Raw genomic sequence first — 14,759 nt, 5'->3', positions numbered from 1 at the left:
TGCCCCCGAGGTATTTGACAAGTTGTCCTAGCCACAAGCGGCCCTCGCTCTCGCATCGTCGCGTTCCAAAGAAAGTAAGTGAAAGGTTTGAAATGTTCCTTGTGTTTTCAGATTTATTTTACGAGTGATATCCTTATATGTGTATGGCATGTTTGATAAATGCCTTGTTCCATATAGTGCCTTTGGATGCGTCGGTAGATTGGAGAAACAGATGTGTCGTGCTTGTATGATGTGATGAGTACGTTTGGAAGTACAAGTTATATGAGGGTTGGATTAGTGGACGTGTGTGTGTTGTGGTCCATCGTATTAGTGGTTGCGTAAGATGTTTGATTGAGGTGTGCGAGTATATGTCGTGATACGGTTATACTCGCGATGAGGGAAGATGTATGTATTATGTAACACGATGTTTAGGTTGTTAATGTAAGTTTCGTGTGAAGGATGCTCATGATGGTCATGTGATTGAAGGGTAGTGTAGTGGCAAAGCGAGAAATAAGTTTAGTGTTCCAAACAATTAGTTGATAGTATCTATTAGTGTTATCATGTCGATTTTTGATGTATGACAGATCGATGCTTCGTTTTATTAACCATTACATTCCATACTATGAGTGTTATTGCTGCCCAAAAATTTATTGGAAGCGAGTAGCATTTATAAGTCGGTCCCTTTGAAATCAAAGAATAATCCGATGAGATATGCACATAAGTGCTTTAGGTCCTTAAGTATTAAAATGTAGCCTTATGGAGTTTTATGCCATGTGTTAATACTCTATGTGTTAGACCAAAGAAAGATGTGAGTTTTATTTAGTTGATGCGTAAAGCAAGTTAACCTAATAAAGTGAATTATAGAATTAGTAAATTGCTTCTATCCATAGTCTAAGTTTATGTGTCGTGAAATGGTGAGCATAAAATTCATCAGTCTTTTGGTGACATCCCCTAACCGAGAAAAATATAAACTTGTAATGTGTTAGTGTTGTCTTAATATGAGGGCTACATCTCGTCAAATAGGAAAATATGAGATATGTGTGCTTGTAAATTGTATGATTGTGACTATAGTGCTCCAAATAGTTGGAATGTTAATTAGTAAACAAATTGTATAATGAATGGTGCCTGGTTAAGTATTCCTAAATTGGTACACTTCTCACAATTGGTAGAGTAAAATTGTAAAAGTCTAATGGTTAGTTAACTTCAATCAACCTTAAGTTATAAATGTGGTGATATGGTCGAAGCAATGAAGTTAGTGATTAATATATACAAACATATATGTATAACACATGAGTATATGAGATTTTGTGCATTGATGTCCATTACTAGTTGATAACTGAGTCATGATAATTTAGACCTGAGAATTGGTGGTAGTATCTCTCTATGATTTTGCTTGGTGATTGAGTTGAGTGCTCTTGTGCTAGCAAGCTGAAACTTCCTACATGTATAATTTTGGTTGTGCAATTAATCTAGTAAAGTGTGTTTTCTGTTGACATGTGCTATATAAAATTTGTAGTTAACTTAGATGTCTAGCTCGTCCTACAAGTTTATGAGCGAAGGATTAATAGTTTAGAAGTTATGCTTTTCACAAGTTCAATACCTGAATCTGTCCAAATTCTACACAAATTTCGAAGGTTGCAATGTTTGCTTAAGTTACTTTTAGAATCAGTTCTTGATGATCATAAGAAAGTTGTCGATAACTTTATTATCTTGCTTTTGTTAAAATTTCATTATCATAGGCCCGATAATTTAAGAGTTCTGAATTTTACAAAACAGTTGCTATGTTTTGTCCACTCTCGGATAGATTACGAAAACTGTATTGTTGGGTTTATTAATTTGGAACCACTTCTTGGTGATTATAAAAGTTATGTAGTACTTTTTCTAAGATTTAAAAAAGTCTCGAATCATCCTTTTTGGTGGTCTAAAAGTCAAGTTGTAGTTGTTTGAAGTTTGGAGCCTGAATCTGTCCAAATCTAGACAGCAAGGCCTTCCCAGCATCCTTAACCCTTGATATGCATTGAATCAACATGAGATGTTTATAAATGATTGGTAGAAAATTTTATTAGCTTTCTATAAAGTCTAACATCACTTGGTTTTGATGCTTAAGTCTTTAGTTATGAATTTTTGAACTCACAAGCCTGAATCTGTCCAAGTCTTGATAGAGCTGTCGTTATAGCACAAATTAACCTTGTTAAGTGTTTAAACATAATAAGATAGTAATACCAAAGTTGAAGAGCATTTCTTAACCTTTCCATAAAGCATTGGTTCACTATTTTGGACGAATATATTGTGAGTTATGATTGAACAAGTAACTGATGTGCAGCTATCTTTTTATTTATCGTTAGTCATTTCCATTTCAATGAGAATAATGTTTATTACTTTTGAACTCTGATGTTGTAATAACGCTAAGTACTTTATTAATATGTGGTTTTATGCTTTATTGTATTTCTTTGTGCCTCACCATCACGTGAGCAAGTGGTATTCAATCCTTGGTAAGTGTGTTTATCGGACCTGATCCGAGGGATTGACAGTTTATTCCGATTTAAGTGTGTCGTTGCCTCTAAGGCAAGACTTGGGCACTTAAGCTGGAATAATATGGGCGGTTCCATCATAGTAATTCTCATTATCACTATCTAAATTATGCATTCCATTTTCTACTACGTCTCAAATGTTATGATGGAGAGAAATAGATGACTGCACATTTTGTGACTCCACCAAAAATAATCATCCCCATCAAAGTGAGGAGGTTTTCCAAGAGGAGTAGAAAGTAAATAAGCATTAGCATTGTAAGGAATACACAAATAATTAAAAGATGTCTTAGAGTAGTTTTGTTTGACCATATTTTTGTTTGAAGAAGATGAATCATCGTCCTTTGGAGAAGAAGAAGAAGAAACATCACTGTCGTAGTAGATGATCTTCTTAATGCATTTCTTCTTCTTCTTCCCATCTTTGTTCTTGATGTTCGAACCCGAGTCAACGGGCTTGTCTCCCTTGGGCTCGTTGTTAATTGTCTCCTTCTCGCCGGTCACCTTGCCCTTCCCATTAGCGTCGTCGCTAGCTGTGGCAGAAGCTCCCAAGTTATTGGGCCCACATGCACCTGACCTTGTCTCAAAGACCTCAGACGGCTATGCATGTACACCAGATAACTTAACAGGATCTATCCGAGTGTCCACAGGACCCCGGATAAACCACTCACAACCAGGATCACAAGATTAAGTAAACACAAATCACACACCAACATTTTTGCAGTGGAATTTCTTTATTACAAAATTTACAAGTTACATCAAATTTACATTATGTTTATCAGAGTGATTACAAAAGTGATTCAAAGAAATAAACTTTGAATTGTTATAAATTATTTATAATTTTGAAATATATGCTAGCTCAATGACAATCCTCAATAAGAAGTATAGGAGAGGTACTTAGACTTATAAGAAGGTCGTGCCCACCGGCGCTTAACACCAATCACAATCAAAGTGACTCGTAACCTGCAGCAACAATGGGAATAAAACCCTAAGTACGCAAGTACTCAGTAAGATTTATCCGACTAAAGAAAAGACTCTCAAGGGTATGCTGGTTTTAAAAGGATTCAAGGAGAGGCTTTTAGCAAGAATCAACTTAGATATTTTTGCAGAAATAGCTTACTAAAGTGAGTCCTTACTTTCAATATTTTAACGCCAGATTAAATATTAATAGACTCTGGTTGCATCTAGTCTAATTTCACCATCTCATCAATACAACATCATTTTTATTCATAATGTTTACGTCCTAACTTAGTTTACAGGGTAGCGATCAAGTCTCCACTCTCCAGGGATATAACGGTGATACGAATCGATTTACTCAGCTGAGGATCTCTAACCACACGACATATGTTTCTCGTAACTCTTGCATATGTCTACCATTCCCACGGATCCTCTACTGCATGGACAGATCTGCGCCACTCGAGAGAACACCACCCCTTTTAGGCGGTCCTTTGCCAGGAGGGTACGTGCCACTCTCGCCATCTCTCCACTCCAAGTGCGCGATTGTCTTTTCATGTATGGAATAGCCGGGTTCAAGCTTACCTTGTCTCATATTCAGGGCATGCGGCTTGTTAAGATAGTCCTTGATCATACAGGCCTACATACGCATCCAATCCTTAATTAACCTGGGTGGAGCATCACCTGTTCCTAGCCCAAGTCTCGATTTAAGTACTTCCATCCTTAGGATTGTTTTGTGTTCCTTAGGATGAAAAGAGCATTATAGGGAACTTTGCAGTATGATCCTACCATGCTCCCAATAAAAATATTTTGCAGGTAGAAGTCATCCTTTCTCAGGATAACCCCTGAGCTAGGCAGTATTGCAAAAGACAACCTCTATCCACAAGATCTAAGCAGGGCTAAGCATTTTTGTAAATCATATTTTGATACTTCCAAAGAAGTACCTATAACAGGAATGGATATCAAGGTAGTCAATGCATCAAAGGGTTTCCAAGCAACTCCTATAAACCTAATGCACATTTCGCTAGATTTAAAGTGTGTAAAAATTATTTAAAAACACAAGGAAGGGGTTGCATGTACCGGGACTTGCCTGGATAACACTAGGTTAGTGTTTGTTAGACGTCGATCACTTCGCGACCAGCCTTTTATGTTGGCACTTGTTCAGTCTGCCCTTCAGGTTGGTCCGACAGATGATATCGTTGTGCGAAGAAGGCCACTCCTTGCACCATCTTGAGGTCAACTTGGCTCTTTTCCTTTGTATCACGATTAATTAACGTTCCTAAATGATATGCATAATGCACATGAATGAGTAGGAGCAGGAGTAGCAATGACTAAATATGGCTACAACGAAGGGGACCAAACATTTAGAGGTGAAACATTACAACACTCAAGCAATACTAGATGTTTTTAACTCACTAAATATAACAATCATGTTCCTTCAGCTTACCCAGATCTAAATCAACCATTAAGAAATAATAACTATGCATACGTTCTACGTGCCTTAGTTAAAGTTCGACATCAAAAACTTAATAATTCTAAATTCATTAGTCTAAGACATTTAAATCTTAGAACAAGAACAGAAGCACATCAACTTTCTAAACTACCAGACCGGACAACTTTGCATCACCCGCCAGCTAATTAAAATGTCTACTAGCAAAGCATTAATTTATTTAAGCAAACTAAATCGGCATGGCAACATCGTCAGAACTTACTAGCTAGCCAGATAAAATACTTAACCTATCTTTCGCATCATAAACTAATCACGCTACGTATACAAGTCTTCCAACACATGCTTCATATCATTAATACCTAAAATCTATACTTCACCACATATCGCAACTACTTCACGACCAGATATACAACTAACTGCTACACGAAATGAGACGTCTCTATAAGCATTTTATGTGCCATTATAATATAAAAAGAAAACAAAGGAAGGGAGATCCTTCCAAAGACGCTTCAGAGGATCAGCAACAGGTACGACTACCGATCTGGTAGTCGTCACACAATGTGCCTATGCTAACAACAAGAAAAATCATTGACTTAATCATATAAATTAATCTACCATTAGCATTACTAACTCAACCATAGCCCGTATTTTAAACCTAAGATTTACCCAATAAAAATGATGCGTCTACCCCTTATTTATGACTTATGAGCATAACCACACCTTACATGTGGGGATGCATTTTTAATAAGTCTTTAATATTACTACAACGCACATGTGCAACTACCAAAAGAATCATCATCATGATTACTATACACAGCCAGACCATTCATCAATCCAACTAATACAAATAAAAATTCAGCTTACCAAGCCAAATCGATCCAAAATCCACAAGAACGACGACGAACTTCGATTCAGGCGTTCCACCGAACATCTGGCAAACGTCAATCTGAGGCTTCATTATCTACACTTTCTAAGCTCCTTTTTCAATCTCAAACTGTGATTCACCCTCATGAACACAGGATCAACCATGGGTGGTCAGCGAGGTCGACATAGGGCTGGGGCAGAGCTGCTGAAATTGGAAGACGACGACGGGAACGATGCCGAGGTGAGCGCGGCAGGGAGCAAGGCCAGGTCGCAGCCGGGCGAACTCTATGGCGCGGACTGCACCGTGGCCTGGACGGCTACCGCGACGCGCACGACGTTGCCACGCCACAGCACCATCACGACGAACTCTCAACATCAATCGGACCCAAACTGCAAACCGAACAGCCTATCCAAACCAAACTCGTCTCGCTCCTGCCTCCTGGCGTCACGCAGAGAAGCAAGTGAGGGCGCGCCATGGGAAGCAGTGGTGTGCAGTCATGGGAGATGAGCAGAGGCGCAGGACAGCTTGGGACCGGGCTCAGAGACGGCGACCAGGGGAATGGCTCAGTGCAGCCTGGGCGCGACTCGCCAGGCGAACAGAGCGTGCGGCAACGGGTGCTCGAGGCGGTGCTCCATGGCGATGGGGGCGCTGCGGAGGTCGGCGGCCATGGCTAAGAGCAGGGAATGACGCCGACCAGCAGAGCACAGGGGAGGAGAGGGGCAGGGAAGAAGTACCGCGGCGCGCAGGGCTCCACGGCGCGGTGGCCATGGCCGAGCTGGGGGGCGTGCCGTCGAGCCAGAGGTGGGGAAGAAGAAGATGGCTGGGCGAGCAGGGCGCGGCCGACGAGCAGAGCTCGGCTGGGAGGAGTGGGAGGCCGCGGCGCTGGGAGCTCGGGGAGGGAGGAGGAGCAGGGAGCTTGGCGCGGCTTGGGGATGAGAGAGAGAGAGGGCGACGCGGCAGGGAGGAGCAGAGGGAGTAGACACGCGCGCTGGGAATAAACAGAGGAGCTGGGCTGCGCGTAGAAATATCCAGGGAAGAGGGCGGCGAGAGATAAGAACCGAAGCAGATTTTTCTTTTGGGATTTTCTTTTTTAACGATTGATTGTTAAGGATTACTCTCCACTATGCTGTAAGGGACAACGGTAGAGAGACAAGGAGCAGCAAGATGGAGGGAAATGAAAATAGAGTGCATGAACTGAATTTCAGTTCGGAAAGCTGAATTCAGTGAACTGTTGCTGATCTTCTCTCCCAACTAATCTTTCAAAATTATTTTCAAATTTGAATAACCACCTTTAAATTCCCAAAAGCAAAAGTTGTGAAATTTTCAAAGTTCAAAGTCCACTACGTGAGGAATTAGAGAGCCCCAACACCAAATTCCCCAACCTGAAACAAATTTCAGTTACCATAGGTCTGACAGTGCGGTTTGGAGCACGATTTGCTTCCAGTTTTAAGCGATGATAGGAATATAATGTTTACTAGGAATTGTTCCCCTACAATAGATCTCCAGGTTTGCCATAATATCCACAGATCAAAGGCGCAAGGATTAGAAGCTAAACAGCGCTAAAGCTGAGAGGAACTCACTGCCTTTCTCAAATTCAGCAAACTGAATTGAGTCTGATTGTACCGTGCCTCACTGCTAACCCCCCCTAAATCTCATGATTCCAAATAATAACAGGCCAACCTTAGTTAATAAAACATGTTCATAAAACATAACTCTACAAACTTGCTACAGCAACCCTAGGTCAAATATTCATGGATCAAAAGTTATAGTGCTCCAAAGTGGGTGAAAACTCTAAAATTCAGCTGCATCTAACTGAATCAAAAACTGAACACACATGCCTGAAAGTGAATGTTTGGGCACAATTTACTCCATTTTTATGCAGCACCAACCAAAACGTTTTTAAGGAGATTTGCTCACCATTATATGGTCTTCAACTTTGATGTAGAGACATACCCCAGAATACCATGTATCAATCACAAAGAAGCTCCAAAGTTGCACCAAAAACACCAAAATTCATATTTAGTTAGCTGCACTAAGTCTGAAATCCAAATCTTTGAGCTCGACTTGGGACCACCTTTTCTCCAAGTTCCAAGTAGCTTTAGAGGTATGAGCTTTAACCAAACTTGCACACCAACATACGGTCTTCTACTTTGGTACACAAACTTTAGCCCCTAGCTGTATGGATCAGTCACCAACAAGCTCCCAAAGTTGCTTCAGAATATAAACTGTTCATGTTCAGAGATTACACTAAGTCTGAATCTCCACAAGTATCACAGCCCTACTTTGGACCAGTTTTACACTCAGTTGCACATGGTTTCAGGGGCAAGTTGTCTAAGCAAATTTGTATCCCCAGTGTAAGTCTACAACTTTGTTATAATGTCCACCTTCGAAATTCTTATAGATCAAAAGTTATAAAGGTCCAAAAACAGCTAGTCGATATTATTTTCAGCAAACTACAAATCTGTAACAAAACTGAATTTAGCATTTTACTCCAACTTTTCCTCTAAAACTTGGAGTTCTCCATACATGAAAGTTGTTCAACTTTCCAAAATCTACAACTTTGACATATGGACCCCTAGCAAATTCTCTCTAGATTCAAAACTCCACCTTTGGGCTAGTTTAGGGTTTCATTTGAGTTCGCCTTTCTCCAGACAAATCTCTCCTGTGTGATCCCTCACTTAAAGCAAGATTACACTTCACCTCAAAGTCTAATTTTAATACTTGGATTTCATGGCCAAAGCATTTTTAGCTTAGGAGCAGTTTACTCACACTTGATCTCTCATTAACCCTCAAACTTCTCTAGCTCAGCGAGACAGCAAGGCCTACTCCAGCTGCCCCTCACTGAGAACTGTGGTCAAGATTTCCCGATTGTCCAATATGCTGATGACACATTATTGATATTGGAAGCTTGCCCTAGGCAATTATTTTTCCTCAGAGCAGTTCTAAACTCTTTTGCTACCTCGACGGGGCTCAAAGTGAATTATAATAAATCAAGTATGTACCCCATCAATGTTTGCCCAGCAAAGATGGAAATTCTCACCAGAACACTCAACTGTCAGACAGGATCAATGCCTTTCACCTACCTTGGTGTCCCTCTAGGCCTGTCAAAACCTAGAATCTGTCACTTTTTACCGCTTATCCAAAGGATTGAAAGGAGATTGTCCTGTACTTCTGCTCTCCTCTCCCAGGCTGGAAGATTGGAGTTAGTTAACTCTGTTTTCTCTGCTCTCCCGACTTTCCTGATGTGCACTCTGAAAATTCCTGCCGCCACATTCAAGATGATAGATGCCTACCGGAAGCATTGTCTTTGGAGAGAAAACGATGTGAACTCAAACAGATCAGCTCTTGCTGCTTGGAGCATGATTACTCAGCCAAAGAGCAATGGGGGCCTTGGAGTGGTCAGATTGGAGACGCACAACAAGGTCTTGCTTTTGAAATTTGTACACAAGTTCTTCAATAATCATGACTTACCTTGGGTAAACCTTGTTTGGAACAACTATTACAAGACAGACAGATTTCCTAGCTGCTCAAGTATTGGTTCCTTTTGGTGGAAAAGTCTGCTTAGTCTAGTCCAAGATTTCAAGGGATTGGCAGTCCCAACCATTGGCAATGGGAGAACTATTCTTTTCTGCGGAGATCTGTGGAATACGGGCATCCCGGCTCAGCAATATTCGAAATTATTTTCATTCGCTTGCAACAACAAACTCTCTATCAAAGAAGCTAAGCAAAAAGATTATCTCTTTGAGATTTTTCAGCTTCCTATGTCTGTGCAAGCCTACGAACAGTGTCTTGAATTAAATGAGGCTTGGGGACAAATCACGGTGACCAACACAAAGGACACTTGGAAGCTCATTTGGGGATCTGAAATTTTCTCTACAAAAAAGACTTACAGGCATTTGATGGGTCAGTCTCAAGTTCATCAGATTTTCAGATCGCTTTGGAAAAATAAATGTCAACCAAAACATAAAGTCTTTTATTGGCTATGGTTAAAAAACAGACTCAACACAAGGAATATGCTGAGGAGGAAAAACATGACACTTGAGTCTTACACTTGCGAGAACTGCATCTGGCAGAAGGAGGAAACTCTTTATCATCTCTTCCTCATGTGCAACTTTGCGAAGGCCTGCTGGAATTCAATTGGTTTGATGCCCCCTAGAATTGCTAATCCAGAGGAGGCTGCGGCAAATCTAAAACAACAACTCAATGTTCCCTTCTCTATGGAGATCATTATTCTCATGACTTGGAGCATTTGGAAGTGCTGTAATGCTTGGATTTTTCAGAACAAAGATCCAACGGTGCAGCAATGCAAGCATGAGTTCGCAAAAGAATTACTCCTAGTCACTCATAGAGCTCTGGGTAGATTCGATTCTACCATCCTAGCATGGCTTCAGCAATGGCAGTAGAAACTCTCCCTAACCTTTTGTAATACGTCTACTTGTTTGTTCTAAACAATATTTTCTTTCTAGTTTAAATAAAATTTTCAGTAGGGGCTCCCCCTCCTGTTCTCTCAAAAAAAACTTCTCTAGCTCTCAACAAGATAACACACTATCTTTGTTTCGAAATTTTTAAACCTAGTAGATACACTCTAGGTGTATCAAGCAAGATAATACAAGTGCATATGATGACATGTCAAGGTTTTAGTTCTCATAACACCAGGGGTGTTACACTAGCCATCTCTTCGGGTTGTTAGACCCAGCAAAAGAGATGAGCTCTGACACCAATTGAGAGCACCTATAGAGAGACAAATATGATCCTACAAAAATAACTTAGACAAGACAAACTTGGTCCGATAATTAAGTTAGAGAAAATTAAGACTAAGTTCGAATGAGAAGAAGAGATAATTGTTCCCTTCACTTGATTACACTTTGAACATATGAAAGATTTTAAGAGCGATAATACAAGTGAGTAGAGAGAACTAGGAAGAGGAAAAAATCGCGGTGAAGTAAATGACACAAGAGACATATCGATTTTTTATCCTATGGTTCGGTCAAAGCTTATTTGTAACTTAATATATGGTATGTGGGTCATATGTCTGCTTTAATTTTAAATTTATTTTTTGTGTGAGGGTTCACTTTAATTTTTATTTTTTTGTGGGATGGTCCATCATACTCCCTCCGTTTCTTTTTATTAGTCGCTGGATAGTGTAAAATTGCACTATCCAGCGACTAATAAAAAGAAACGGAGGGAGTACTTGCTTACAACTGGATCCTCGGGTGTCGTACAACTGTAACACCATACCATCAAATATAATTGGTGTACCGTCGCAACATATAAACACTATACTAGTTCCTCTTTTACTTCGTGGTCTAATCTACTTAGTTAGTTGATGGGATTAAAATTAAGGTGCAAAACTCATTTTGTATCGAAGAAAGAGAATACTTAGCAAAATCTTAGTTCATATCTAGATAGAATTCTATTTCTAGATAGAATTCTATGTAAGTCTTAATAAGTATTTTCTCTATTCTAAATTGTAAGACATCTCAACTTTTTCTAAATACATTGTATCTAGATATAGTGCATACCTGAATGGATAACAAAGCTACGTACGAGATACCCTCGTGCACATGTCGCGATCAAACATAGGCCTTGTTCGCTGCGGCTTGCTGCGGCTGCAATCCGGCTGCGGTTTCTACAGTATTTTTCTCTCTATGGATTGCAGCTGCAGCAATCCAAACAGCTGCAACAGTGTCGGCTTGTAGCCAGCCGAACACGATCATACCCTAAAGCGAGGGAGGCAATCAATGAGAACGCTGCAATGATGGTCAAAGTACGAACACCTCCTTGCACATCAAGAATCTCCGAGCAGGCCCCATTCAGTTGTTCCCACTCCATTACCATACATACTCCATAGTCCATACACAGGGGCATGTAGGGCCCAGCACCAACCCGTGCCGACCGAACTTCTAATCCAGCGACGCCATCTGAAAGCTCCCCCAAAAGCGATGATGCATGACAAAGCTAATTAGCCTACTAAACAAGTAAACAACATGACCTGCTACGGTCAAACACATCGGAGACCGATCAGACGACGTCCTGCGCCGCCGGTCCGACTTCGCCCGCGGCGGCGGCCACCTGGTTCCGCCGCTCGTCCAGCGCGTTCCTCACCTTGCCGTACCCGTGGCGCGCCCAGTCGTACCAGTGCAGCGCGACGTAGACGCCCAGCCCGGCGATGATGCCGTTGGCGATGGAGAAGGACAACGGCATCAGCGCCATGGTCACGAACGCCGGGACTCCCTCCTTCATGTCGCCCCACTCGATGTCCTTGGCGACGCGCATCATCATGGCGCCCACGAGGACCAGCGACGGGCCTACGGCCCACGGCGGCACGCTCATCAGCAGCGGACCGAAGAAGAGGGACGCCAGGAAGCAGGCGGCCACGGTGATGGCCGTCAGCCCCGTCCGCCCGCCCTCCCGGATCCCCGCGGTGGACTCGATGTAGGTAGTGACCGTGGAGCTCCCGAGCCCCGCGCTGAGCACCGTGGACCCGGCGTCCACGAGGAACGCGCGGTACTCGCCCTCGAACCCGCCGCCGGCGCCGTCCGTGAACCCTCCGTACTCGGCCATCGAGTACATTGTCCCCGTCGTGTCAAGGACGTCCACGTAGAGGAGCGTGAGCAGGGCGAGCCAGACGTTGCCGTGCCGGAAGCCGCCGAAGCTCAGCTGCCCCGCGGTGCTGCGGATCATGTGGAAGTCCACCACCTTCTTGAAGTAGGCGAAGCCGGCATTGCCCACCGGCGTGTCCGGGAACATGGTGACGCTGGTGCCCCTGATCCAGGAGACCACCGTAACGAACAGCATGCCGAAGATCATGCTCCCCTTGACGTCCCTGGCCAGGCACGTGGCCGTGATGAGGAAGCCGACGGCGCCGAGCCAGAACGTCGGGCTGCGCATGGTGCCGCCGAGGCAGGCGCCGGTGACCGTGTCCACGTCGGAGCAGGCGGTGAGCGTGACCAGCGTGGACGGGCTGGCGCCGACGAGCCCGACCCCCTGGTGCGCCTGGAGGCCCGTGAAGGCGAGGAAGAGGCCGATGCCGACCGCCGAGGCGAGGCGGATGTTCCGCGGGATCATCCGCGCCAGCCTGGACCGGAGGCCGACGACGGACAGGGCGAAGAAAACGAGGCCCTCCAGCATCACGACGGCCAGCGCCGTGCTGTAGCCGATGGGGCCGGACCCGTGGAACCCGACCATGTTGTAGGCGAAGTAGGCGTTGGCGCCCATGCCGGGGGCCAGCGCGAGCGGGAGGTTGGCGAAGAGGCCCATGGCGAAGGAGCCGGCCATGGCGGCCACGGCCGTGGCCACGACCAGGTCGCTCTTGGTGCGCGCCAGGCACTGCTGGTACCCCGGGTTATTAGCCCCGGCGACCGTGCACTCCGGCCCAGGCGGCGTGGCCGCCACGGTCGAGTTGGTGGGCACGGGGGTGCAGTCCCGCACCGTGCACGGCCCGCCGGAGTCGGTCAGGACGGCGGCGTTGACGGAGATGATGTAGGCCATGGTGAGGAACGTGGCGGCGCCGGCGCGGAGCTCCTTGGTGAAGGAGCTCTTGCGCGCGTCCAGCTTGAAGTATCTCCCCACGCGGCTCCCGGCGACGGCGCGGTTCACGGCGGTCTCGGCCTCGGAGAGCCTGCTCCACGGCCTCGTTCCCTTGGACGTCATTATCTTGGTGGTGTTTGCTTCGTCGTTCTCCCCCAGTACTACGAGACGCGTGTGCTTGCTTGTCTTACGAGCTAGTCTGCGGGGACTCCATCACTCGACCCGCAGTTTATATGCATGTTGTTAGTGGGGGACTGGCCTGTACCTGGAGAGGGTTGAAGAAACGTTTGGGGTCGGTACTCGGTAGGCGTGAGGTGGGCCGACACTGAGTGAGCATCCTTTCCTGGGAACGGTGCATACACTGACAAATGAAACTTTCCAGCAGGGTCCACTTTTCTCCAGTTTATTCTGCGTGATGATAGGAAACTTGCGACCAGCTGGTTATCATGTGACGGCCACTACTGAGGTCAAATTGATTTGCAAGATTTCATTTGGAATGTCAGTTGTTACTGTAACTTTCAGTTTGTACGCACAAGCCTGAAAAAAATAAAAGCTGGGCAGGTTTGGTTCAGGAGATGTACAACAAAGTTGCATTGCATTGCATCGGTTTGAACTTGTAATTATATGGTAGGTTCTACCTTCATTGCCGAGAAACTCACAGTTTTCCTCGGATCAAAAGACAGACCCAGCTGCATGGGGGTTGTGCGCTGCGTCAAGTTGTCCACGTACGTTTGAAAACCTCCACCGTACATACCGCTGGGGGCGGAACTGAAGGAGTGGCAAATGAACTTATCAAGGAACATGCATGACTTCTCGGTAGTTCAGAGGAGAAACAATCCACTTGTCTACCCTCAGCACATGCTGGTCGTACTCAATTATTTCTTTCAACTTTTTATATGCAAAAGGGTATAATCTACTCAGATTATATAATCTAAATTATTTAGTTTAAATAATTTAGATTATATGATCTGAATAGATTATAATCATAAACAAACATGCACAAAACTCTACATGGTCAGTTCTTACAATATGGCATTGCGCGTGAAGCCTGCACGTCGTTGACCGCACGAAGTCAAGCTAAATTCACGATTAAAAATATCGGGTTATTAGTGTACACACATGTAGAAATCGACTTGATAGAGCTAAGGTAATCTCTTTGGTTGGATTATTGTGGTTGTTTTTTATTTCTTAAAAAACCAAAAACATAGCCAAAAGGACCATTCCTCAGAATTAATTGTTTTTTCTAGTATATTTTTGAAAGCACCATAGATTTTGTTTTTCACTTTTGGTTTCCTCCTTCTCAAAATGTGTGCAATAAAACATTCTTTGGTATATATGAGGTATATTTTATACTTATTCAAACTAAATGGCTTTCAACTTCCTCACGGGTCACAAGTGTGTTTCTTACGACCTAACCAAACATACCCTTAGATGATGAAGCCTCTAAGGGCTCTTT

General features: G+C 43.7%; 1 protein-coding gene across 1 annotated transcript; it reads right to left on the bottom strand.

The window, feature by feature from the left end:
- Positions 1-11,532: 11,532 nt before the first annotated feature.
- Positions 11,533-13,572, bottom strand: LOC103647967 (adenine/guanine permease AZG2). The gene has a single exon (XM_008672475.4). It carries the CDS (start codon positions 13,424-13,426, stop codon positions 11,795-11,797), a length of 1,632 nt encoding a protein of 543 aa, XP_008670697.1. The 5' UTR covers positions 13,427-13,572; the 3' UTR covers positions 11,533-11,794.
- Between the last annotated feature and the right edge of the window lie 1,187 nt (positions 13,573-14,759).

This window comes from Zea mays, chromosome 2, assembly GCF_902167145.1.
Source record: "Zea mays cultivar B73 chromosome 2, Zm-B73-REFERENCE-NAM-5.0, whole genome shotgun sequence".
NCBI lineage: Eukaryota > Viridiplantae > Streptophyta > Magnoliopsida > Poales > Poaceae > Zea > Zea mays.
This window is presented reverse-complemented; position numbering and strand designations above follow the sequence as displayed.